This window comes from Pseudoliparis swirei, chromosome 11 (assembly GCF_029220125.1).
Source record: "Pseudoliparis swirei isolate HS2019 ecotype Mariana Trench chromosome 11, NWPU_hadal_v1, whole genome shotgun sequence".
NCBI lineage: Eukaryota > Metazoa > Chordata > Actinopteri > Perciformes > Liparidae > Pseudoliparis > Pseudoliparis swirei.
The window spans coordinates 24,300,828-24,328,714 of record NC_079398.1 but is presented as its reverse complement, the minus strand read 5'-3'; the positions used below and the strand labels follow the sequence as shown (position 1 = coordinate 24,328,714).

The 27,887-nt window shown below is 39.3% G+C and overlaps 1 protein-coding gene across 1 annotated transcript; it reads left to right on the top strand.

Moving 5' to 3' along the window:
- Nucleotides 1–1,118: 1,118 nt before the first annotated feature.
- Nucleotides 1,119–27,621, top strand: LOC130201728 (trichohyalin-like). Its single transcript, XM_056426830.1, has 43 exons — nucleotides 1,119–1,197; nucleotides 1,285–1,389; nucleotides 1,489–1,644; nucleotides 1,771–1,914; nucleotides 2,384–2,527; nucleotides 2,796–2,939; nucleotides 3,039–3,149; nucleotides 4,254–4,373; nucleotides 4,677–4,709; nucleotides 4,800–4,826; nucleotides 6,241–6,381; nucleotides 6,472–7,235; nucleotides 7,539–7,947; nucleotides 9,572–9,709; nucleotides 10,006–15,627; nucleotides 16,006–16,101; nucleotides 16,234–16,329; nucleotides 16,612–16,662; nucleotides 17,556–17,648; nucleotides 17,910–17,960; nucleotides 18,200–18,265; nucleotides 18,485–18,556; nucleotides 18,686–18,730; nucleotides 18,948–19,001; nucleotides 19,412–19,459; nucleotides 19,570–19,638; nucleotides 19,724–19,771; nucleotides 19,859–19,903; nucleotides 19,980–20,021; nucleotides 20,105–20,173; nucleotides 20,647–20,697; nucleotides 21,252–21,296; nucleotides 21,469–21,501; nucleotides 21,578–21,625; nucleotides 21,732–21,794; nucleotides 21,905–21,934; nucleotides 22,066–22,107; nucleotides 23,240–23,287; nucleotides 25,969–26,016; nucleotides 26,649–26,693; nucleotides 26,786–26,827; nucleotides 26,904–26,939; nucleotides 27,027–27,621. The coding sequence occupies exons 1-43, from the start codon at nucleotides 1,140–1,142 to the stop codon at nucleotides 27,125–27,127; spliced, it is 9,693 nt and encodes a 3,230-aa protein (XP_056282805.1). The 5' UTR covers nucleotides 1,119–1,139; the 3' UTR covers nucleotides 27,128–27,621.
- Nucleotides 27,622–27,887: the final 266 nt, after the last annotated feature.

The window sequence follows — 27,887 nt, the reverse complement described above, 5'->3', positions numbered from 1 at the left end:
ATGTGATTATAAACCTGGTGGCAGGTGTGTTTGCTGATGTCGTCTCGACTCTCAATGAACTGTGATCCATCCACACCAACAACATCCTGATGAAGCAGTTTTGCTGATTTTGTTCCTAATTAATAAGAATAATATAAATGATGTTTTTCAGAACTTAAACGACATGTTATTTTATTATCTAGTCATGAATATTTTAATATTAGAAAAACCCCACATACATCACCCACTTTCAAGAGAAATACAATGAGAGGTTTTTGTCAGATTTTCAGGAGCTGGACCAATAATATTGACAATAATAATATTATCCAGACTTTAGATTTTTAAGATGTTGATTTAAATATGAAAGTGTCAAAAGATATAGAAGCCAAATACTCACTGGCAGACACAATATGTGACTTTGACACATATCTTAGGTGTCATACATGTAGATTATGTTGTATTTTTAGCTTTTTAAACCGATATATTTGCCCTGTGTATTTTTTGGTATGGCTCTATTATTTTTTTTATTTAAATGGACCCCCCCCCCCCCCCCCGTGCTTTCAAGGTGTAGAAAAAACACTGAAAAAGAGCAAATACAAATACCTCTTCACAACATTTCGCCAATGCACTTATGAACGGAGCCTCTTTGGAGTGGTGACCAGCTGCATGCCACAGTATATTTGTTATTTGTTAAAAGGACAAATCAAGTATGTAAGAATACATTAAAACAACTATATTTGTTCCTACTTGTTCCTGTAGAGGACCAGCAGCACACTAGTTTTACATCTCTTGACGATGTTGAGAGCTCTCAGAGTGACTGCTTGCCTTCTGTCCACATAAAGGAGCCGCCTCCCACCCCTCCTCCTCCGCCGGGGGCTCCGGTGGAGCAGCTGCACCTCAGACGAGCTTCCTCAAGGCCAAAGGTCTGAGCCTCCTCAGGAAGATCAAAGTGTCCGCCGAGCTGCTGATCGCCCTGGCGGCGCTCCTGTCCTGGGTGGTGGTCGGAGTGGTGATGTTCGACTTTGTGGAGCACAAGGCGGTCCCTGGTAAGCCTCGAATACCTGACGACGCATCTTTGTTTACATTTTTTTAATTCAACCATCAAACATGCATCTCACCTGTGATGAATCTCAGACATTCAGCAAATCGTTTCGGACCCCATGCAAGCTGTCAACGACGCCGTCGAAGAAGTATCCAGTCTACTCAATAAGTTTCAAGGTACATGAGAGCGACCGCATGCAGAGCGCACCTTCTCAGCAGTGCTCAGTGTTGTGATGTGTGACTCTCGTCTCTCCGGGCCTCCAGCATGCGCTCCTGATCTCAGCGACCCCGTGTCCGCTACCGCCTACGCAGCTGAGGAGTTAACGGAAGCAAAAGAAGGATTTGTTCGCTATTTTTCAGATGAGGAAGGTGTGAAAACACACTTATAAAATAAAAACGTTTTTTATGATTTCAGCATCCATGTGACGGGAAAAATATCTCTCATAACCTCCTCCCCCAAATCCACAGAGAACTTCTACCTCAGCTATGTTGACCCTGTGATCGTCGGCCGTCAAGCTTTCCATTCAACGAATGATTTTGTGGTTGGAGTTGGGGTCAATTTGAGGGACACAGTGTGTGCTATCGTGGACACGGCATTAGATATTATATTGGATATAAATAAAGGTACGTATACCATATTTAATGCTTACCACTGACTTAAGAATATTTCTCTCTACCATCTTTTATTCACAACGAATAACATGATAATAAACTAACGATACCTTCATTTCTCCCTCACTATTTTCTCAGGAAAAGTCGACCTCAGCTACGTAAACCCTGTGGTCGTAGGCAGAAGTGTCGTCCATGTTACTAATGACTTTGTGTGCGGAGTGGGGGGCTACATCCAGGAGGTGCTATGCGCCATTTTGGACAAAATTCTGGATGTAGTGAAAGGTATTTGCTCTCCTCATTTAACATCCCTCCGAGCTGTAACCTCTTAAATATTATAATGACAAGTTAAAACAGCATGCAAGACTGATTTTACATTTATTTTCTTTCTTTGTTACCTTCGCATTGAAAATGCGGAAGGTTATGTTTTGATCGCCGTGTATTTATTTATTTATTTGTATGCGTGTTACTCGCATAACTCAAGAAGTATTAAACCGAATTGCATGAAATTTGGTGGGATGAATGGTTATTATCCGGGGACCATTTGATTAGATTTTGGGATCGATCGGGTCAAAGGTCAAGGTCAAGGTCATGACAAGGTCAACATCTTACTTTTACCATAGCGCGGTCAATTTCTATCCAATTGGCATGCAACTAATGCAAAAGTGTTCATAATTCAATGCCCAATCTTGTGATATGCAAAGTTATGCGCTCTACCGAGTGCCCGTTCTAGTTTCCTATTTGTTTTCCTCAGGAACCACGGATATTAGCTTCATGGACCCTGTGGTCGTTGGCCGACATGTCTTCAGTGTTACGAATGACACCGTGAGTGGAGTAGTGGGCGACATCCGGGACGCGCTCTGTGCCGTCGTCGACATCGTACTGGATATAACAAAAGGTACCTCTGCTATATTTAAACCTTTTTATTATCTCTGGGGCATTATTTACATTAAATAGCATGTCTGTATTATTGAATCCTTTTTGTTGCCCAAATTGCTGAATAAATCAACCGTATTACACGGTAACTGTCCTCTTGTGTTCGTACCTTTATTACTTGCAGACGATATCTTTTCCCGTTGGTCTTTAACTGTCTGTAAGACAAAAAGTGTTTGAATGTGTTGAATGAAGTAACTCACTGGAGCTGAATGCGTTTCTATTCTTCTCAGGAACCACCGACCTGAGCTTCGTTGACCCCGTGGTCGTCGGCAGAAACGTCTTCAGTGTTGCTAACGACCTTCTGAAGGGAATAACAGGTCGCGTCCAGGATGTGCTCTGTGCCATCGTTGATGTGATACTGGACACAGTAAAATGTACAGCATTTTAAAGTCGTGTCTATGATTGTGTCATCTACTGTATGTGTGTTTCCCACGACACTGTACACGCTGACCGCCGTTGTTCCTGTTGATCAGACATGCTGCTCGCTGTGGGATTCAGCCCCACGTCGGCTCTGAAGAAAACAGCAGAAATCACCACGGAGCAGATGAACATGCTCGCGAGCCACGTCTCCACAGCGCTGACGGGTGAACCAGCTATTTAAAATGTTTAACACACAAGGACCGAAATAACAAAACATACAATACTATTCACTGTTATGACGAATAGGAATGAGTATGGTAATATAATGAATGGTAAACAATCAGAAGTTGTATTTTGTTGAATTTATGAAGCTGTAAGGGTTACAGGTACTGGAACCCAAAAGCACGACACGTAAACAGGGATGCAGGAGGAGGATCTTTACTTGGTGATTCAGGCGGGTCAGAACCGGGTGGTCAGAACCGGGTGGTCAGAACTGGGTGGTCAAAACCGGGTGGTCAGAACCGGGTGGTCAGAACCGGGTGGTCCGGCAAACAGGGCAACACATCCAAAAAGGGGAAGGCAAAAATCTAAAGTCGGGTCAACAGGCGAACAGGGTCGCAACGGGCAGATCAGAACTAGTATTTAGGAATTTGCTGGAGAGTTTGGCAACGACACACAAGACCAGTGGTCCCCAAACTACGGCCCGCAGGCCGGATATGGCCCGCCTCCACATTTGGCCCGGCCCCCTGAACAATACCAGAGACGCATTCTGATTTTTTAAATTTTTTTAAATTTTCTAGTCTGGCCACGCAAATCCTAGACTAGCCGCTGTCAAATAGAACGGAATAATGGCGAAAAGGTTCGGTAAGATCCCGGAAAGGGTTTTTAATATTTGGTTATGTGGCTTTCTGGAAAACAATACATGTTTACATTTAGGAACCCTTGTGATCGTCACACTTGTTCTGTTACAAACTGACCCCTGACCCCGGCCGCCATCAGAGAAGGGAACAGTTTTGTGGCCCTCACAGGAAAAAGTTTGGGGACCCCTGGACTAGACAATCTGTCAGAGGACGAGTGGAAGTGAGGGAGCTGAAGAGGGAGGGGCTAATGAGGGGAGGGGCTGCAGGTGAGACGGGCGTGAGGACCAGGTGAAGGGAACGAGACAATCAGGTGAGGAGGACAGGATCTGGAGCGACAGGAGAGTTCATGAAGCAGGATGAATAAATGCTGCTCAATGACATGTAATGTAATGTAATGAACAGAACGATGAAGGTGGGGAAGTCGTGACAGAAGCGCAGGTGTAACTGACTGTTGTGCTCATGTTTCAGGCATCGTGCCCGAGGGGTCCGATGAACCCATGAAGGTTGTCGAGGATTACTTGTTGGATTTCTCAGACAAGAAAGATTTATTTGTGGCTTACATGTCGAGCATGCTTGTTGCTGATCAAGGTATGCGTGTTTGCTTTAGTTAAATACGATAATAGTAAATACTATAAAAACCTAAACGAAACAAGAAGATAAAATTACACATAATGATATATATACCATATATAGTGATACAAAAACCAGGAACACCTTGATGCATACTTTAGCATATGTTCATCTCTTTTTTTTCGGTGAAGCTGTTGTAAATGTAGTAACTGAAAAAGGTTTCACTTTTTCTAACAGTTTTAATTGTTTTAAAGCATCTTACTAGCAAATGAATGACTGAAAATGATGCCAAATGTCTTTGTTTCTTGTCTTTGTTTGAAGAAGCTGTGGATATAAAGATGGTGCATCGGAAAGGTAGGTAATGACACAAGATTTCTCTTTTCTTCCTTACTGAAATTATTTAAGCTAATTTCTTCTCTACATTCTGTATTTTCTTGTCTGTAGGTGAATTTCTGCCACCTTTGGAAAAAGGTAAGAAAATACCACATTATATCACAGAAATACACCACGATGTGTTGGACATGTGTGATTTGTGTTGCCAGAAAATAGTTGTCTTACATGCATGTTTGCATTGATTTTTATTATTTTATTTTGTGAACTGGTCTCAACTCTGCCTAATCCTGTCATGTTCAGTAAGCGCCTGACGTGTGATGACCTTCTATGTTCATCCTGTTTAATTCAACTTAATTTGTCCCAAACAAATGTGCATTATTGGCTGGTTGACTTAACGGAATTCTTTTAATGTAATAAATGTCTTCATAAGGTTTTGGTGAGTGCATCTCTCCCTCGGTTTGTCCCTCTGTTCATGTGTTTTGCCCTTAAGTTAATTTTGTTCCAATCATAATGGTTTAAGTATGTATGTTATATTGAGCATGAAAATGTGTCTTTATAATGCATCCTTTGGAGTTGTATTTCACTGACTTACTGACCTACTGTAACCGGTATTTCAATAATGTAAACATCTGCAATATACTGTATGTTTGTAGGAATTAATCTGGTTTGTTTTTACTGAATAATGTGTTTTCATCTGAAATATTGTATTTGATCTAATCTAAACCGCATGTTAAAAAAAACTAGCCTTCGATACTATTTTCACTTTGGGTGGTAATAATTTGGGGAAGTGGTGTGGGATGAACATTCTGGTAATATTTAAAATCTATATTTTTCATTTAGTCAACAAATCATATGAAATGACAAATAATTCATCTAACTAACAAGTATTGTCTGTGTAGCCAAACACAAAGCTACAAAAAACGTATAATTGACCCAATTAAAAATATATTATTACTTCTCTTTTTTTTTTTTTAAGTACATTGCTTTTATGAATCTATCACTCGTACTTAACCTTACGGTTGACTCCACTTATGTCCAAAAACTATTAAATCCCATCAGAGAGCGACATGATGTCACTGGGTGACATTCACCTTCACTATGATTGGACATTGTAGTTTATTTTGAGTAAATCCCACATATTCTGTTTTGCTGCTGTGAATACTCACTAAAACGAGAAATATGTATTAATACGCCACTGAAAATAGTCCCCATTAAAAAATGCACTATTGTTTGAGTAAAGCTTGATATAAAGTACCGTGCTCAGTTTGACCTTTTTGTACCTTTTTTGGAAAAACTGAAAATCATTGACGCATTTGTTAAGAGTTACATCTTCAGTAGAAACTATAGACAGATGAACTATTGTGTGATTGGTTTTCGTCATTTCCTACAATTTGTTGGCATGAAGCTAATTAGTTGCAGCTGGTGGTGTGTACTTTATAACGTTGTGAATGGTCATTGTTCCCATTCCACCCCATCAAATAAGTTTGGAACTACTTTTCCATGTTACGATGTGAAGGTCAGATACGATTAGTGACACAATGTGATGGTACAGTTACAGAGATCATGCAAGCTGCCAAAGACGAAGCTGCTGCTGCTGCTGCAGAGTTAAGGGAAGCCCCCGACTCCGAGGTCAAGGAGGAGGAGGCTGAAGTTCCCTCTGAAGCTGCCAGTGAAGCAGACGAGGAGGAGGATGGTATTCATTCATCTTTCTCTAATACTCACATTCATCAATCAGATACAAGATCGAAAAAAGGAACTAAACCTGTTTCTGTCACATCACTAGTGAAACATGTCGGCCTTGAAGAACGTGAACCATCACCCGTCGATGAGGGAGAAGAGGTTGACAGTGAAGAAGAGAACAAGGAGGAGGAGATTACAACAGTAGGCGATGCGGCATACAAGGAAGAGACAGACAATGAGGAAAGTGTTGGTACAGAACAGGAGGAGGACTTAGAAACAGAGGATGAGGAGGAGGGAGATGTTAAAACAGATATGGGAATAGAAGAACAAGAGGAGGAACCAAAGACTGAAGAAGAGGTGGTACAAGCTGAGGAGGAGGAAGAGGAGAGCAAAGCTGAAGATGTTTTGGTAAAAGGGGAGGAGGAGGAGGAGGAAACAAAGACAGTAGAAGATGCATTAAAAGAAGAGGATAACGAGGAGACCAACATGGACGATTTGGTTGAGGAGGAGGAGACCAAATCGGAAGAAGTTTTGGTAGAAGATGGTGAGGAAGAAGTGGAGAGACAAATGCATGACGATGAGGAAGTTGAGGTTGAGATCAAAACTGAAGTACATGAAATGGAAGATGAGGAGGAGACAAAGACAGGACTTGTGGTAGAAGAGGAGACAGAGAAGGAGACACATGAGGAGGAGGAGGAGGAGGAGACCAAAACTGAAGTACATGCAGTAGAAGATGAGGAGAAAAAAACAGGACTTGTGGTAGAAGAGGAGGAGGAGACAGATGAGGAGGAGACAAACACTAAAGATGCAGTAGAAGATCTTGAAGAGGAGCAGGAGGAGGAGGAGGAGGAGGAGACCAAAACTGAAGTACATGCAGTAGAAGATGAGGAGAAAAAAACAGGACTTGTGTTAGAAGAGGAGGAGGAGGAGGAGGAGACAGATGAGGAGGAGAAAAAAGAGGACGAGACAAACATTAAAGATGCAGTCGAGGATCTTGAAGATGAAGAAGAGGAGGAGACAAGAAACGAAGAAGAGGTCGATGAGGAGGAGACTGAAGATGAAGATCTTCATGCTGATGAAGGAAGAGACAAAGAAAACGTGAAAATAACTGATGATGATGATGATGATGATGATGATGATGATGATGATGATGATGACGTCAAAGATCAGCTTGTAAAAACCGACCAAGAATCTGAAGCTTCAGATGTGGACAGTATTGAGCATTTGGAAGAGGAGGAGGAGGAGGAAGGAGAACAACTGGTCGAAGTGAAGATAATGGAAGTAGACCATGAAGACGAAGACGAGGAGCTATCGGTCCAACATCTTGATTTCGAGATTATGTCATCCAGAAAACTCGATAACGCCAGAGTTGTGCCCGAATCTGACCGTATTGAAGAAGAGGAAACAGCGGTTCACGACCCGGACGAATACTCCGACATCAACGACGAACTGGATGAAGACAACAACAACAGTGAAAGTGTGACGAGTGGAGTGAAACGAAAGAGGAAGGTGCATCACCCCTTTGAGAGGCTGAGAAGAGTCGGCTCCAGAGAAGAACGCCTCCACAAACATCACAAAGGTACAACACTCAGTCATTGAGTCATTTAAGACCTGACGTTATTATCAGGGAACATGTGTCTGAATGGTTAGTGTGGATATTTATTATATCTTCATTGTCTTAACATGTTTTCAAAGGATCACTTGTGTGTGGCGTGACTGAGGTTATTAGGTTTAAAACACATACTGTATGTATCCAATGACGAATGTACTGAATGTAACATCTTTCATATTTTCATATTATAGATTCATATATTTGTGTTAACATTGTGTCTTAGATTGTGTCTTCCAACCCTTTTATGAACTACTCAGCTTGGACTTGGACCTAGAATCAGGAAAGGTCAAAAGGTGCAATAGCTAAACTAGTTTTATTCTAGCAATATGTAGTCATGTTCATCGTTGTCTAAGAATCAAGTTTTTACGTTTTCTTAACTATCAAAGTAATTCAGTGAAAGTTGTATTAGGTACATTGCAAGCAAGAACCGTTAATAGGTCATGCAGAATACTTCTAATGGTGCTACATGTGTATTAAGTATAGGGTCAATATACTGGGGTTCAAGTTCTGACCCACATTTCATAATATACTCCACTTCGATGTGGGAATCAATGCCACTTGTGCTATTTATATCTCTATGCATTGCTTCTCCTCTCATTCTAGATACGCTTGTTTTATGTGCCCACTTTGTTCTGTCTATATTCTTCTTCTCATCTGAATGAAGGAAAGACGGGCACATTTCCCAATATGTTGGTGTGTTCCTTTAAGAGACACATTTTAGATTATGTGAAAAGCAAATAAAGATGGGAATAACCAGATCACATCTAACTAACGCTTTATTGAGATCAGAAACTCATCTTGACTTGACAGAAAGATGATCTTGGGACGGATATACTAGAGTGCTCCTTCGACTGCTCTTGTCTTTTTGATGACTCAGCAGAGACTAATCTTTTTTCCAAGATGCTAATAGAGTACTTAAGAGTTCCTACTTTAGGCCAAACAGCTATTGACTTCCAGTGAGCCAATAGCACAGAGGGCAGCTAGCTAGAGCTAACAGGCTGAGAAGCATCAGGTACCTAGATGAGGACACAACATAACATTCTGATGGACTAAATGATCTTCCCTCCGCAGTGAATTATGTATCAAGAAAAGATATGACTGAATAATTATTGTGACTTACTGTAGATCACTGCAGTCCATCTCTACAATGTAGGTTCTGGTTGCTTTAACAATATAATATCTAGTTGTGATGTGTTTTTGATCAGTGTTTTTATAGTGCTTATGTTGCTTATACAAGCATGAGTATCTGTCATGATGGCTGGGCCTGACACACAGCACTGCTGTTGGCCTGGGGCTTCGGATACGACTGGGCTAAGAATGTGCAGAGTGATTACTGGCCAGATTGCATTGTTCTGTTAATATTTACATATTTCTGCATTATGTACTTTAGTTCTCAAAGAGGCAAAGGAAATACATGCAATAAAAGAAGTTAAAGATGCCATCCTTAAAGGTAATTCTAAGATACTACTCTGCATGTCTTGATGTTTTGAGTTAATGCATTGATTTGGTAACCTATATAGTGACAACAAGAATGTTCATACCATGCATACAAGCACCTGATATGTGAATCAAGATGTGTTGTTACTTACAGACCTCAAAGCCGCAACAACTGAAAAGGAGGAGAGAAAAGAAGAAGCCAAAGTTAAAGAAATCATAGAGATAAAACTAAAAGAAGAAATGCTCAAGGTAAAGGCTGAACCACTTCAGAAGAAACCACAGAAGTCCAAAGGTAATTACACTTGAACTTAAAATAGTGTGCAAAAATGCATGTTTAAAAAATGAAAAACAAGATTGTTAACTTTTATAGAGTAAATGTACAAAAAATGTCAACACCAGAATGCTGCTACATAATGTATTAGTTTAACCATCACTAGTATTTCTTTATGTTATGTTTCATTATTAGTAATGTACCCATATGTACACAAAGGACACCGGGTACTTTGTCTAGCCTCGAAACTGGTACACAAGTCTGTTAGTGAAATATCTGAGGATGTAAAGAACTGACACTTTGAGTATTACTTTTAGAAGAAGTATCTAAGAAGAAGGAACAACCTAAGAAACCATCCAAAGAAGAGGAAGAAGTTAAGAAGCCTTCTAAAGAGGAGAAAGCAACAACAAAACCGAAAGGGAAGAGACACGTAGCAAAAGTAACTAAAGTTGAAATAGAAGTGGAGAAACCAATCAAAGGGAAAGAAGTCAAGACACACTCAAGGAAGGAGAAAGATGTCAAGAAACCATCTCCAGAAAAAGATGTCAAGAAACCATCTCCAGAAAAAGATGTTAAGAAACCATCTACAGAGGAGGAAGAAGTCAAGAAAGCCCTCAAAGAAAAGATAGTAGTCAAGAAACCAACTGAAGAAGACAAAAAAGTAATGAAACCATCCAGAGTGGTGAAGCAAGTCAAAAAACCATCCAGTGAAGAGAAAGAAGAGAAAGAGGTCAAGAAACCATCTAAAGAAGATAAGGAGGTAAATAAACGATCAAAAGAAGAGAACGAGTTCAAGAGACCATCTAAAGAAGAGAAAGAGGTAAAGAAACATCTTAAAGAAGAGAAAGAAGTCAAGAAACCATCTATAGAAGAGAACGAGGTAAATAAACCATCAAAAGAAGAGAAAGAAGTCAAGAAACCATCTAAAGAAGAGAAGGAGGTAAAGAAACCATCTAAAGAAGAACAGGAGGTACAGAAACCATCTAAAGAAGAGAAAGAGGTCAAGAAACATCTTGAAGAAGACAAAGAAGTCAATAAACCATCAACTAAGGATAAAGAAGTAAAGAAACCATCTAGAGAGACAATAGAAGTAAAGAAACCTTCTCAAAAAGAGAAAGTGTTCAGGATACTATTTAGACAAGAGAAAGAAGTGAAGACACCATCTGTAGAGGAGAAAGAAGTGAAGACACCATCTGTAGAGGAGAAAGAAGTGAAGACACCATCTATAGAGGAGAAAGAAGTGAAGACACCATCTGTAGAGGAGAAAGAAGTGAAGACACCATCTGTAGAGGAGAAAGAAGTGAAGAAGCCATCTATAGAGGAGAAAGAAGTGAAGACACCATCTATAGAGGAGAAAGAAGTGAAGACACCATCTATAGAGGAGAAAGAAGTGAAGAAGCCATCTATAGAGGAGAAAGGTGTGAAGAAGCCATCTATAGAGGAGAAAGAAGTGAAGACACCATCTATAGAGGAGAAAGAAGTGAAGAAGCCATCTATAGAGGAGAAAGAAGTGAAGAAGCCATCTATCGAAGAGAAAGAAGTGAAGACACCATCTATAGAGGAGAAAGAGGTCAAGAAACCAAAAGAGGAGAAAGAAGTCAAGAAACCAGCTAGACAGACAAAAGTCAAGAGACCAACTCAAGAAGAGAAAGAAGTCAAGAAACATCTCAAAGAAGAAATAGAAGTCAAGAAACCATCTATAGATGAGAAAGAAGTCAAGAAACCATCTAGAGATGATAGAAACATCACAACACCACTTCAAGATGTTAGGAAGTCACCTAAAGAAGAGAAAGATGTTAAGAAACAATCTAAAGTAGAGAAAGAAATAAAGACACAATCTAAAAAAGAAGCCAAAATACATTCTAGGGAGGAGAAAGAAGTCAAGAAAGCCCATAAAGATGAGAAAGAGTTCAAGAAACCAACTAAAGAGGAAAAAGAAGTTAAGAAACCAACTGAAGAAGAGAAAGAGGTCAAGAAACCAGCTAGAGAGGAAAAGAAAGTCAATAAACCAGCTAGAGAGACGATAGAAGTAAAGAAACCAGCTCAAGAAGAGAAAGACGTAAAGAAACCATCTAAAGAAGTCGAGAAACAATCTAGAAAGGAGAAAGAAGTCAAAAAACCACTGAAGGAAAAGAAAGAACTAAAACAAACATCTAAAGAAGAGAGAGAAGTCAGCAAACCATCCAAAGAAGTTAAGAAACCATCTCAAAAAGAGCAAGAGGCCAAGAAACCATCGAGAGATGATAGAAACATCACAACATCACTTCAAGATGTTAGGAAGTCACCTAAAGAAGAGAAAGAAGTTAAGAAACAATCTAAAGTAGAAAAAGAGGTCAAGAAACCAACTAAAGAGGGAAAAGAAGTCAAGAAACCAGCTAGACAGACAATAGAAGTAAAGACACCATCTCTAGAAGAGAAAGACATAGAGAAACCCCATAAAGATGAGAAAGAGGTTAAGAAATCATCTAAAGAGAAAGAAGTTAAGAAACCAACTGAAGAAGAGCAAGAGGTCAAGAAACCATCTAGAGATGATAGAAACATCACAACACCACTTCAAGATGTTAGGAAGTCACCTAAAGAAGAGAAAGAAGTTAAGAAACAATCTAAAGTAGAAAACGAAGTAAAGACACAATCTAAAAAAGAGAAAGAAGCCAAAATACAATCTAGGGTGGAGAAGGAAGTCAAGAAAGCCCATAAAGATGAGAAAGAGGTCAAGAAATCATCTAAAGAGAAAGAAGTTAAGAAACCAACTGAAGAAGAGCAAGAGGTCAAGAAACCATCTCGAGATGATAGAAACGTCACAACACAACTTCAAGATGTTAGGAAGTCACCTAAAGAAGAGAAAGAAGTTAAGAAACAATCTAAAGTAGAAAACGAAGTAAAGACGCAATCTAAAAAAGAGAAAGAAGCCAGAATACATTCTAGGGAGGAGAAAGAAGTCAAGAAAGCCCATAAAGATGAGAAAGAGGTTAAGAAACCATCTCAAGAAGAGAAAGAAGTCAAGAAACCAACTAAAGAAGAGAAAGAAGTCAGCAAACCATCTAAAGAAGCCCATAAACCATCTCAAAAAGAGCAAGAGGTCAAGAAACCATCTAGAGATGATAGAAACGTCACAACACCACTTCAAGATGTTAGGAAGTCACCTCAAGAAGAGAAAGAAGTTAAGAAACAATCTAAAGTAGAGAAAGAAGTAAAGACACAATCTAAAAAAGAGAAAGAAGCCAAAATACAATCTAGGGAGGAGAAAGAAGTCAAGAAAGCCCATAAAGATGAGAAAGAGGTCAAGAAAACACATACAGAAGAGAAAGAAGTTATGAAACCATCTAAAGAAGTCGTGAAACAATCTAGACACGAGAAGGAAGTCAAAAAAGTACTGAAGGAAAAGAAAGAACTAAAACAAACATCTAAAGAAGAAAGAAAAGTCAGCAAACCATCTAAAGAAGTTAAGAAACCATCTAAAAAAGAGCAAGAGGTCAAGAAACCATCTAGAGATGATAAAAACATCACAACACCACTTCAAGATGTTAGGAAGTCACCTAAAAAAGAGAAAGAAGCCAAAATACAATCTAGGGAGGAGAAAGAAGTCAAGAAAGCCCATAAAGATGAGAAAGAGGTCAAGAAAACACCTACAGAAGAGAAAGAAGTTATGAAACCATCTAAAGAAGTCGAGAAACAATCTAGACACGAGAAAGAAGTCAAAAAACCACTGAAGGAAAAGAAAGAACTAAAACAAACATCTAAAGAAGAAAGAGAAGTCAGCAAACCATCTAAAGAAGTTAAGAAACCATCTCAAAAAGAGCAAGAGGTCAAGAAACCATCTAGAGATGATAGAAACGTCACAACACCACTTCAAGATGTTAGGAAGTCACGTAAAGAAGAGAAAGAAGTTAAGAAACAATCTAAAGTAGAAAAAGAAGTAAAGACACAATCTAAAAAAGAGAAAGAAGCCAAAATACAATCTAGACAGGAGAAGGAAGTCAAAAAACCACTGAAGGTAAAGAAAGAACTAAAACAAACATCTAAAGTCAGCAAACCATCTAAAGAAGTTAAGAAACCATCTCAAAAAGAGCAAGAGGCCAAGAAACCATCTATAGATGAGAAAGAAGTCAAGAAACCATCTAGAGATGATAGAAACATCACAACATCACTTCAAGATGTTAGGAAGTCACCTAAAGAAGATAAAGAAGTTAAGAAACAATCTAAAGTAGAAAAAGAGGTCAAGAAACCAACTAAAGAGGAAAAAGAAGTCAAGAAACCAGCTAGACAGACGATAGAAGTAAAGACACCATCTCTAGAAGAGAAAGACATAGAGAAACCCCATAAAGATGAGAAAGAGGTTAAGAAATCATCTAAAGAGAAAGAAGTAAAGAAACCAACTGAAGAAGAGAAAGAGGTCAAGAAACCATCTATAGAAGAGAAGGAGGTAAAGAAACCATCTAAAGAAGAGAAGGAGGTAAAGAAACCATCTAAAGAAGAACAGGAGGTACAGAAACCATCTAAAGAAGAGAAAGAGGTAAAGACACCATCTAAAGAAGAGAAGGAGTTAAAGAAACCATCTATAGAAGAAAAGGAGGTAAAGACACCATCTATAGAAGAGAAGGAGGTAAAGAAACCATCTAAAGAAGAGAAGGAGTTAAAGAAACCATCTATAGAAGAGAAGGAGGTAAAGACACCATCTAAAGAAGAGAAGGAGTTAAAGAAACCATCTATAGAAGAGAAAGAGGTAAAGAAACCATCTAAAGAAGAGAAGGAGGTAAAGAAACCATCTAAAGAAGAAAAGGAGGTAAAGAAACCATCTAAAGAAGAGAAGGAGTTAAAGAAACCATCTAAAGAAGAGAAGGAGGTAAAGAAACCATCTAAAGAAGAGAAGGAGTTAAAGAAACCATCTATAGAAGAGAAGGAGGTAAAGAAACCAGCTATAGAAGAGAAGGAGGTAAAGAAACCATCTAAAGAAGAGAAGGAGGTAAAGAAACCAGCTATAGAAGAGAAGGAGGTAAAGAAACCATCTCTAGAAGAGAAAGACATAGAGAAACCCCATAAAGATGAGAAAGAGGTTAAGAAATCATCTAAAGAGAAAGAAGTTAAGAAACCAACTGAAGAAGGGAAAGAGGTCAAGAAACCTCAGACGGTAGATGTAAAATATCCCGATGAAGAAAAAGAAAAGAAGAGACACCCTGAAGAAGTGAGGAAACTTCTAAAAGAAAAGAATGAGACAAAACCTCCCAAAGAAGAAAAAGTAGAAATGAAGTCTCACAAAGATGAGAAGAAATTACCCAAAGAAAGGGTAGACATGAAACCATCTAAGGAAGAGAACAGACTGAAAAGGCCTCAAGAAGTGATAGTAGAGAAAGTGATAAAGCCCAAAGAACTGAAGGAAGTAAAGAGGGAAGAAAAGGAGACACCAAAGGAGGAGAAAGAAATCAAGAAACCCACAAAAGAAAATGAAAAAAAAGAGGTTAGGAAGCCATCTGAAGATAAGAAAGAAGTAAAACCTTCAAAAAAAGGGATGGAAGACAATAAGCCATCGAAGGAAGATAAAGAGAAAATGTCTTCAGTGGACGAAATAGAAGTTACTAAAGACTCAAAGAAGGATAAAGACTCAAAGAAGCCTTCCGTGGAGGAAAGACCTGAGGAAATGAAAGCAAAACCTTCAAAAGAAAGGTTGGTTCCAGAAAAGGTCACTAAAGGAAAGCAAGAACAAGAGAAACCTTCTAAAGATGGAACAGAATTGCCAAAAGTGTCTAGAACGGAAGAAAAAGAACCAAAAAAGCTCTCTAAAGAACACGAACAAGAGAAACCTCCCAAAGACAAGCAAGAGGCCAAGATGATTCCTGAAGATGACAAGGTACCAAAGAAGACGTCGATAGAACCAACAAAGCAAATCAAGAAGACTCCTAAAGATGAAGAACCTTTGAAGAAGATTCGAGATACCAAGACAGGTAGGCACATGCAGCATGCAGCGTGTTTATTAATGAAACCATAAGATCCATAACGACAGTAATAATCTACAGTCTCAGCTCCGTGAGGCTGGACTACACAATGGTGATATCGATAGTGCAATTGATGACATCATCATGCTCACTATGACATCGCTTGCATGCTGAGCATGTATAATGTTCACAAAGTAATGACGATGCTCCCAGGGCCCGAATAATTATAAACGAATGAATTTATTTATTTATTTTACACGTTAGGGAGACTTTCATAAGGTTTAATGTTCTCAGCATTATCGTATTCCCCTGGATCCTGACTGGAGCGTAAATTAGTGTAAATAGATTGGTATGTTTCTTCAATGGAGGGCGTGCTTCCTTCCTCAGATGCTGGACCCCAAAAGGCTGCAAGGAGGATTAAAGTAGTCAAGACAGAGGTGTCATCTGTTCTGAAGAAGGAACACCTTAATGTCACCAAAGCAGGTGAGATAATACGGCGTGTCAGTGATGTCCTGTATTAATCTGTGACACAGCTTACTTGGTTAAATGGAAGATAATGAGAGCACGTCCTCACCTGAAATGGCATGATTGGTCCCATGCTGCTGTTTATTCCAGCTGAAGAACCCAAGAGGGCAGACAAGGGGCTTAAAGCTGCAAAAAAGCAGACGATTCCTCTCCTGAAAAAGAAGAACATGAATGTTACAAAGACAGGTCAGCAACATGCAGAGTCTGTGTAACCACGTGTGAACATGAAGCTGCAGTAATAATAGACAATCTTTAAAATATCTAGAATGCCAATCTCACCATATTATATTGATATTATATTGATAGTGATAGATTCAATTTCACAATTTTTTAACAAAGTTAACTTATTTAAGACGAAGTTTAAATAACTTATTATTGAACTTAAGTATTGCATAGAGTGCTACCAGTTTAATATGAAAATAAGATGAGCTCATGAAATATATATTTTTTTATATTCCCCAATAATAGAGGCTCCTGAAGCTCCTGAGGTGAAAGTCAAACCAGCGCCTGCAAAAAAAGGTAAACGCATGCTTATATTATGTTGTAGCCATTGTCAATTAATTTGTAAAACCACATTGAATATGTTATTTTGCTGTGTAGATTCTCTAAAAACTTACTAATTCTTTAGCAAACCACTCAAATAATATAATTGTTATGTTTTCTAACATAAAATGTTATATGTGTTTTACGGATAAAAATGTATACAATCCAATAAAGTGTCATAAATACTGATCTTTAAAACTAAACTAAATCTTTATGGCTTTTTGATGTAATATTTCTCACCAGTGGCTGTTAAGAAAGGACAAAAGGAAAATATATATATATATATAAACCTGTAATACCAGGTAATGCAAAGCCATGCATAGAGCCATACTGTGAGCATGGCTCAAAATACAATAAATATGTGTAAACATTAGTGTACTTTAGAAAGTCTTACTCATCTAGAGTCCCACAGAGAGGCCTGACCTGAGCCCAAAGTCGGCTAAACCTGTGTTTATCTTTCTCTCTTCTTCTTTTTCAAACGCTGGACCCATAAAACTGCCAAAGGGATTAAAGTAGTCAAGAAGGAGGCTGAGGAACATCTTAACATTACAAAAGCAGGTGTGATACTACACCGTATGCAAATGATCTGGTCACAGGGGAAATTTATTTAGTGGTTGATTAATTGTTCAGTAGCCAGTTGTTTAAATATGATATGATATGATTTTCCTTTATTTGTCCTACAGTGGGGACATTTCGAAAATCACATTAGCGGTGCACATCAGAGCATCAATGAAAATAAATATAAAACACAAAACTAAATACTAAAAACTAAATACTAAATGGAGAGAAACAAAGACACGACAGACTTCACCAGGTCCAATCAAATGATTTAGTGACTGAAATAGTGGCGTCATGTCTGTTCATTCCAGCTGATGAACACAAGAGGGCAGTCAAGGTGCTGACGGGCGCTCAACAGCAGGTCCCTGCCCTGAAGGAGGAGCACGTGACTGTTCCAGAGACAGGTCAGCAGCAGGCCAGAGTCACCGGAACCACGTGTTAAAATAAAGACACAGTGCGTGTGAGGTCATAAACAAGACAACTTGATACGTATCAATCTCACAAATCACGTAACAGAATTGATCTAACCATATTTTATAGAGTTGTCTTTGACTCAACAGTCCACTATAAGTATTGTCTGCATGAAGAGCTTCCATAATATATTTAATGTGAAGCTAACATGAGCTCATTCGTTTTATTTATGTTTTATAATTCTCCAATAATAGAGGTTCCTGAAGCTCCTGAGGTGAAAGCCAAACCAGAAACTTCAAAGAAAGGTATAAAGAATGTATTTTTTAAAGTATTTTAAATCTGATGTGTTTATTTGATCGACAACCAAATATCGCAATAATTAATCCAACCAATATGAGAATTTTGCGTAACCATATTCCAAATAGATATAATGCATGTTTTTGTATATTGACACTAACATATTTAAATAAATGGTCACATAATAAATACTGTTTCTTATATAAACATATATCTTAAAGGCTTTTTGGTGTCATTTGTTCCCCAGTGGCAGCTGATAAGGAGCCCAAGAAGGCAGCAGAGGAACAAGTCAAACCTTCACCTGTAAAACCAGGTAACGCTAAACCCTCCATGACATCTGCGAGCGTGACTCACAATACTGTGATGAACAATGAACAGTTTTCATCACAATGCAACATATTAGTTGGACTTTAGAAGTCCCAATGAGAGGCCTGACTCCAGCCTAAAGGAGGCCAGATAAATTAATTAGTGGCAATATTTCTATTCTCAGTATATTTGAACCTGTTGAATCAGCTTCTCCTTTTTAATTCAGACGATGGACCTAAAAAAGTTGCCAGGAGGCTTAAAGTCGTCCAGAAGGAACATCTGGATGTTACAAAAGCAGGTCAGATAATACAGGATGTAAAACATCTGGTCACAGTGACATGTTATTCTAGTGGTTAGTATTTGATGAATTTTAGATTTCTTTTGTGCTAATCAATTTTATTTTCATTTTAATATTCACCAATAACAGATGTTTCTGAAGCTCTTAAGTTGAAAGCCAAACCAGCAGAGAAAGGTAAAAGAATGCTTTTTATTTATTTATTATGTTGTGTCAACTATCTAACCCAATATCTCACCTATATTTAATCAGCTGTTCAAGAATTAAAATATACTTACATATTATGCATATATTTTGGTCTGCTGACATATTTTATGTGTAGAACAGATAAAGAAGTATATGTGGAAGGAAAGTGTTACATAATAAACACTTATCTTGATAACTTGTCCCCCAGTGGCAGCTCATAAGGAGCCCAAGAAGGAACCAGAGGAAACACCCAAACCAGCAGGTAATAATAATAATAATAATAATAATAATAATAATAATAATTTAGACTTCTATAGCGCTTTTCTAGTACACAAAGACGCTGGGTAATGCAAAGATCCACTGATGCAAAGATGTGGGGTCTCAATCAGAGAGGAGGTACAAATACATTTTAAAAAAGATATCTAAAACATTAGATATCCTTGCATCAACAACTTTATACCCCAATTATATAAATGAGAGTATGCTAAATAACAATATCTCTGAATATTGCAATAGTTCAACAGCCCCATAAACTGCCTCCTCTAATCTGATTTATTTAAAACAGTTTAAACAAAACATGAACATTATAACCTTCATGGAGGTTATAATGAACTTATAACTCATCAAAAAGAAAATCTCCACTAACTCTCTGTCCGATTTCGTGACACACAAAAGCTGTTGCTCCTAAAGAAAAGGCCAAACCAGTCGACATCAAAAAAGGTATAACTTGTGAATGTTCTAATAACATAATGAATAATAAACGCAATACATCTTGAACTGCAATAACAAACTATACGTGTATTTTATTTCTAATTCTTTGCTGCTGACAGAACAAGAGGGCACGCCCAGAAATGCCACTCTGGTGAAACAGAGAGTCAAAATAGTGCCTATGAAAAAAGGTTAATTATTATGTGTTTGTGTTTGATCGGATTCTTCCATGTTTTAGTGTTTCTATGAAGCTAAAGCCACACTTTGTTTCTCCAGAAATCAAGATGCCCAAAGAGAAAATCACATCAGTTTCTACAAAGTCGGGTAAGGCACGTTTTAAACATCAAATAAGACCAAAGTGTTTATGGCATAAAGATTTGGTTCGATCATGAAATATGTTTTCTTGAGCAGCCGACGTTTCAAGACAGAAGCCCAAACCAGTCCTAACAAAGAGAGGTGGGACGCTTGTGTTTAGATTTATCATTGTTCATCTTATTTTGTGGAATGACAAACTAAAACCCTTCTCACACAGAACCGGCTCTTCTCAAGACAAAACCAGTCCCGCTGGTCAGAGGTCAGAGGGCACTGATGAACATTATTGTTTATGTTTAAATAAGAAAGCAATTGATTTTCTTCTCATTCATTGTTTCCTTACAGCGGCAGAAGAACCACACAGAAATGTCTCGATAACAAAGGACAAAGTGAAGCTTGTGCCACTGAAGAAAGGTACATCTTTGTGTTTACACATTAATGTGAATGTTTCCTGTATTCACCAATATTTTACTATTTTTCACACCTTTTATTATTTAAAGTGTTAACTGCTAAATCCATTGGATTTTAAATAAACTTGCTTTCTATTTTCATAATTGAATTGAATGGTATCTTTTCCACACTAATATGTTCTGGTTTGTAGTGCCTGGAACTCCAAAAGAGAAAGTCAAACCAGCGCCTACACAAAAAGGCAGTTACATCAATTGAATGAGTTTTATCACACAATTATCATCCATAATCATATCATAGCTAATTTATAGGAAATGTGAAAGAAAATGACTTTAAAATATATATGTATATATATGTATATATATATATGTGTATATATATATGTATATATATGTGTATATATGTGTATATATATATACATATATATATATATATACATATATTTAAAAATATATATATATATATATGTCTTGCTTTAGAAGCTGAGGTTCTCAAGGAGAAGAAGGCCGAGCCAAGGACTCCCACAACAGGTTTGTTTTCCTCCATTCATTTCACAATGCATTGGTCTCTCTTTTGTTTTTAATCAGTTTATTTTGCATACGTTGAAATTAATGCGGCCGTGTATTTCTTTAGCGCCGGTTATCAAAGCAAAACCTAAATCTGTTGAAAGGAAGAAAAGATGTGCAGCAGGAGTTTGTTTTCAATGTGGCTGCTGATGAAAAACAGACTTCATGCTTTATTTCACAATAATGGCTCAAGACATTGAAAATATCATCATTGACATAATTTGTTGACACAGAAATTGTTATTACATCAGTGTTATGTGAAAATAATTTCATGCCATTTGGTAACTTTTTATGTTTAAACATGATTTTTAAATAGTCATGCTTTAATATAGGTGTACACGTTTATTTGAATGAATTGGGATTCCCCTAAGAATGAATTTGAGCTGAATAACTTGGTATTTTGTCGATGTTTTTCACACAGCAGAGATGCTTTGCTTTATCGAAGCTGCATCGTTTCGGTTTTTCAGCCGGTCGCTTTTCAAAGACATTTATTGTGACATTTCCCTCCTTTCTTTTAGGAGCAGTTGTAAAAGAAAAGACAATGGCAAAAACCTCACGGAAAGGTGCTGATTAGTCAACATTTTCCACTCTTCAGATTAATAAACTATAAGAGAAAAGATAGATTTCCATAAAATGTTACGAGCAGACATCGTAAATCAAATCTTTAAGAAATGTGATGTCGCTTCAGAACATATGTCTAAAAGTTGAAGTTACTTTCTTCTTCTTTCTCTTTAGAACCCAAGACCAAGACAGTTCTTGCCAAAAAAGGTAAAGCCGATACAACGCCTCACTATTTGGCAAGAGGTTAACTATCCTTTACACAAATTATTTCCATTGCACTCAGCACCGGAGGTAACGAAAGAGAAGCCCAAGCCAGCTCACGAGAAGAAAGGTAAGCCTCAACAAAAAAGAGCATACACAAGAAAAAGTATTTTATATTTATTTAATTGAGAAAAGTCACAATTCAGGAATACTTTTTCTTTTCATTTATGAATTAGCTCCTTCTAAAACGGAGGTCGGCCCAAAGAAGGAAACGCTTAAATCCCTCCTAAAGAAGAAAGGTAGCCTGCACTGTCATCGTTGTGTCACTCACAAATAGAAAGACAGTAATTGTGTATTTCTGTTGTGTGTTACTGAGTATCAACACATTCTCATATTCTTATTTACTCAGAGTCTACAAAGGAGAACGTCAAACCAAAAGGTACTGAAACAACTCTTCTCATGTTGTCATGACAAATGTACCGAATATTTTAAATAGTTGTCCTTTTGTGTCAGTTTTGCATCTTCCTACAATAAGCACAAATAAACTTTGATTATTGCCTTTTCTCCCAGCATTGTTGAAAAGAAAGGCCAAAGCAGTCCCTGTAAAGAAAGGTACATTCGTGGCGCTAATCCATACGCGAGATCGAATTACAGTGATCTGGTCCCGTAAAGTCGGTCGTTGCATTCTGTTAACGCTCTGATTGCTTTGCCGCGCCAGAGAAGCATTTTGCCTACGAGAGCAACAATAAATCCACATTATGTATCATGAATGGAAAGAGATTTAACTGCTTGAGCTCTTCAGGCAAACTGCTAATCCTGAAGAGATAGCTTCTGCTTGTTTGGACCGGTGTCGTGAGTAGAGCTGCAGAGCACGGCATACCAAGATGTTCACCTCTCGTATCTTTTCAAACAATCAAGAGATGAGATTCGACTATGGCGACTATCGTTCAGTGGGTAGCAGGTCTGTCTTTTAACCCTCCTGTTACCTGAGGGTCAATTTGACCCCATTCAATGTTTAACCTCCTGTTACCTTTATATTTACTGACATATTTTACCCTCGGGGTCAATTTGACCCCAGCAATTAAAACCTCCAGAAAATTATTAGAATTAATATTGTTTCCCAAGTTGAAGTGTGAGGTACTTTATGTTTGTTTGTTAACTACCTAAATAGCCCTTTAAATATATTAAAAAGTTGATATTTCTTATATGTTTGATACAGTGAAAAACAGCCTGGGGTCAAATTGACCCCAAAGAACACCGACATTAAACATTGAATGGGATCAAATTGACCCTAAAGGTAACAGGAGGGTTAATCAGGGGGTTGGAGGTTCAATCCCCGCCCTAGTCGATGTGTCCTTGAGCAAGACGCTTCACCCTGAATTGCTCCCTGTAGCTGCTCTACGGTGTGTGATTGTAACAGGATTGTAAGTCGCTTTGGATGAAAGCGTCAGCTAAATGACGTGTGATGTAATTCTAAAGTCGAATCCAACCCACCGAACATGAATGTGTTGTAAATGTTGAGGTGTGTGGTCGAAGCATGGAGAAAACATACACAATAAAGGATACTGCTATGAATGCTGCTCGCCAGTTGGACGGGGTTATAGGGGCTTGCTCTGCAAGATGCTTTTAGAGACGACATTATATTCTTTCTGTGGCTCCAGCTGCAGAATGCATCGTTGGAAAATGAGATAATCGTGTTCTGTGTCCCGAACGCCCGAGTCCGACCTGAGTTTCCCTTTTGCAGATCTGGAGACTCCTAAAGAAAAGGACAAACATACTGCAGTGAAGAAAGGTACGAGGACAATTGCATATTATTTCACAATTATTTTTGATACATAAGCCAGGATATTGAGTCAATTGGAGATGCTTTTGAGGCGATGTTTACAGTCTACAGGACTGTCTCAGAAAATTAGAATATTGTGATAAAGTTCTTTATTTTCTGTAATGCAATTAAAAAAACAAAAATGTCATGCATTCTGGATTCATTACAAATCAACTGAAATATTGCAAGCCTTTTATTCTTTTAATATTGCTGATTATGGCTTACAGCTTAAGAAAACTCTAAAATCCTATCTCATAAAATTTTAATATTTCCTCAGACCAAGTAAAAAAAAAGATTTATAACAGCTGAGTGTTTGTCAAGGCTCAGGAAACCCTTGCAGGTGTTTCGAGTTAATTAGACAATTCAAGTGATTTGTTTAATACCCTACTAGTATACTTTTTCATGATATTCTAATATTTAGAGATAGGATATTTGAGTTTTCTTAAACTGTAAGCCATAATCAGCAATAAATCAGAATAAAAGGCTTGCAATATTTCAGTTGATTTATAATGAATCCAGAATGCATGACATTTTTGTTTTTTTAATTGCATTACAGAAAATAAAGAACTTCATCACAATATTCTAATTTTCTGAGACAGTCCTGTATATGCCGCAACTCGACCGCCAGAAATACTTCCACACATAAAAGAACTGAATTGTATTCTTTTCCTGATGATGCAGCCAAACGAGTGTGAAGAAAGGAACACTGCGGTGATTTATTAGAGGCAGCTCGTTACCTTCGTGGTTATATGATCACAACATGTGATCTGAAGTCTGAGAATATGTTTGTTACAGCCTCTCGGTTATCTAGGGGCGCACAGGCCGAAACATACAAATAACTAGAACGGGCACTCGGTAGAGCGCATACCTTCGCATATCACAAGATTGGGCATTGAATTATGAACATTTTGGCATTAGTTGCATGCCAATTGGAAATTGACCGCGCTATGGTAAAAAGAAGATTTTGACCTTTTCATGACCTTGACCTTTGACCCGATTGATCCCAAAATCTAATCAAACGGTCCCCGGATAATAACCAATCATCCCACCAAATTTCATGCGATTCGGTTTAATAATTTTTTACTTATGCGAATAACACGCATACAAATAAATAAATAAATAAATACACGGCGATCAAAACATTACCTTCCGCATTTTCAATGCAAAGGTATAAAGGCGTCAGGGTCTCCAAGGCCAACACAACAAAACCAACCCCAATGCTAACTAGAAAACAAAAGGTCACACATCGTGAAATGGAAAACAACACTGAGCTCCCTGTCTGACCACAAAACAGGAGAAAAGACACAACAAAAATGGCAGAGAACCCCTCCACAGCTTGACCCGAAAATACACAAATGGCGGCCTACACTAAGGCACCATGTCACAGAATGTGGTAAGAGAGAGAGAAACACTTAGTCCGGGTGTATATATGTCCCGCCCACTGATCAGGTGATCCCTCTCAGGTGGTGTGACTCCAGGCGTACCACACCTGAAAGAGATAGCTCCACCCTCTTCCTGAAAGAGGGCCGTCTAAGACCCCGTTTACACGATGGGAAAACGCATATATTTTCATGCGTTTTGGCCTTTCATTTACACAAAAACGGAGGTTTTATCACAGAAAACGATCATTTCTAAAAACTCCGGCCAAAGTGGAGATTTCTGAAAACACGTTTTTGTGTTTGCGTGTGAACGAGGTCAAACAGAGTTTTAGGTTGTCAAACGTCACAGTATGCGACTAACAATGCTTCACGTCATGTGAGCGTCCTGTTTACAGTTAGTTTGCTTCGGTGCGCCCGAGTTATTTCCTCCTTGACATGAGGATACTCCTCGGAGGTCTCGGACGGGGACTGTTCTCAGAACAATGCCAACATATCCCTATATTTAGTTTGGCATGATTCCCAATCCACATTATCGAGTGCTTTATTTGCCTTATAATCGAAGGCGACTCGAAGCAGCAGCTCCACTTCGCTGTCTGTCCTTACAAATGAACCTCGCGCCATATTTACTCTCTAAAGGAAAAGGAAGTTCATCGTGTTTTTCGTAGTTGTTGTTGGTTTTGAGAATTTGGCTTGCATGTCTTTATCCTTCTCGTTACACTGCCGACTACAGGTTTGGCATAGTTATGATGGCGCCCGGGGGCGTATTTATGCGGGTTCATATAAACAGAAACTTTTTTGAAAACGACCTTGTGTGGACGACGTTATTTTTGAAAACGGAGGGGCAGAAATATTTGTTTCTGTAAATACCCGGCTATGTGTAAATGTGGCCTCAGTCACGGGACGTAACAATGTTCCTGCTAAATGTGTCTATGAATCCTCTGTAGAAAACATCTCAAACTAAGATCTGTACACATTATGATTCAGCAATACTAGTTTGATAATCTGGTAGTTTTCACAATCCTCAGAAGTCTCTTCGTGGTGATGTGTGTTTTGCCGTTGTACCTGAGGCGTGTCTTTCCAACACGTTCGTTTAAAGTAAATGAGCCACAGCCAACGTGGTTCTGAAGCTCGAGGCCGGCTTACACACGCAAGGAAGGAAACCGCTTTAACTGTCACGGAGCTGTGAAATGACACAAAACATAACTTGTTTAACCCTAACTTGTAATTGTTCCTTTCTTGCCTACTTGTGTTTGTTTCATATTGGTGAAACAGCGGCTGAGGTTCTAAAAGAAAAGGTGAAGCTCACTGCAACAAGGAAAGGTACGGCATTCCACCTTTACCGTTAATTCAATAAATCCACGATATACTGGAGAATTATTGAAACTTTGTGATTCATTGCAGAGGTCAGAGGTCATAAAGAAAAACCAGAGAGAAAGTATCTTGATTGTTTAGGAACTTAATATATAAGTGCATATGTAGAGTACACCTGTTAGTATACTGTAGACCAGGGGTGCTCAATACGTCGATGGGTTAGGGTTAGTCGATCGCAGCGTAGTATTCGTAGATCGCATGACATTAAAAAAAATTGGCCCGCCCCTCTGTCACTTTCTCTATAGCGCTACATTACAGCAGCAGCATGTCATTTCTGTCTCTTCGTGTCGCGTTAACAGTCCTCTGCCCGCCGTCTCGTGCGCCGCGGAGCTCCCGACACCGGTTTGCGCGCATCGGGACGGAGCAAAGAAAAAGTCACTAGCACCCCCCCCCCACCCCGTCAACAACTCTTCTCGGGTTGCGCGCGGCAGGTGAGCACACTTACTAGCACCCCCCCCCGTCGGTCGATCGCCTTGACTTGGTCACATAATAAGTAGCTCGCATGCTGAAAAAGTGTGAGCACCCCTGCTGTAGACCATAAATAGGTATGGACAAAAATAACTATTATTTCTTTATTTTAGAAAACACTGTTGAGAAGAGGGCAACCAAAGAAGAGAAAGCTAAAGGTACAGGACAGCAGTGGTTGCTTCCTCTGCAGGAAGTGGTTTGAATCTTTTGACTAATAATTGTGATGATGTGGCGTGTTGTCTATATGCAGAGGACCGAGTTCTCAAAGAGATACAGGAGCCAGCAGAGAAAGGTACAACTCTTTGCAAAGCACCTCAATTCTGAATGTTGTAACTTTATTTGAACCCAGAAAATGTTTTTTGTTGTAGCAGAGAGGAAAGTATCCAAGGAGGAGGACATAAAAGGTATACGGACCGGATATGGATATGACTGCAGCAATGGAGGGTAACACGCCGCTGCATCGTTTCACGTTCATGTTCTTGTTTCGATAGCGGAGCTTTCCGTATCGGACAGCTTCCAGCTTGAAGGTGAGGACGAATTCCTCTCTCATAACCAAAATATCACACCTGGGTGCAGGCACGTGCACAGATAGAGGCCTAGTGGTGCTCAAGCTCCTCCCCTTTTGCCCTGGATGAGAAAAGTGCCCTTTTTACTGGAGCCCACTTTTTCTTCATTCATCAGTATTTAAGAATAAAAGTTTCTCTCTCTGTCATCAAGTCCCCCCAAATGTGTTTTAATATCCGACGGGGCATTTATTTGAGAATTTCGCCCCGACATGCTCCGGCAAAAACCCTGATGAAAAGCAGCCCACGGACTTTAGTCACCTCGCCCGGACAAAGGAAACCGGGGCACTCTCCCGGAGCCAGACCCAGGAGGGGAGCTCGTCGGCGAGCGTCTGGTGGCCGGGCCTTCGCCTATGGGGCCCGGTCGGGCTCAGCCCAAAGAAACGACATCGAGCAGCAACCCTGTGGACCCACCACCCGCAGGGACAATCATCGGGGTCGGGTGCTATGTAGACCGGGCGGCAGGCTGGGCAGGGGACCTGGGCGGGCCGATCGCCGGCGACATAGACTAGCTCTAGGGACGTGGAACGTCACCGCTAGCGGGAAGGAGCCGGAGCTGGTGCGGGAGGTGGAGCAGTACCAACTAGATCTAGTTGGGCTCACCTCCACGCACAGCGTTGGCTCTGGAACCAAGCTCCTGGAGAAGGGTTGGACTCTCTTCTTTTCTGGAGTTGCTCAGGGTGAGAGGCGCCGGGCGGGAGTGGGGATACTCACAAGCCCCCGGCTGAGCGCTGCCGTGTTGGGTTTGCCCCGGAGAACGAGAGGGTCGCCTCCCTGCGCCTACGGGTT

Excerpts from the sequence above, each read along its gene's own strand:
- LOC130201728 (XM_056426830.1), top strand. The coding sequence starts at position 1,140 with ATGCAAGCTGTCAACGACGCCGTCGAAGAAGTATCCAGTCTACTCAAT. Across the intron at positions 4,374-4,676 it reads CATGCTTGTTGCTGATCAAG|AAGCTGTGGATATAAAGATG; the intron begins GTATGCGTGTTT and ends CTTTGTTTGAAG. Across the intron at positions 4,710-4,799 it reads AAAGATGGTGCATCGGAAAG|GTGAATTTCTGCCACCTTTG; the intron begins GTAGGTAATGAC and ends TCTTGTCTGTAG.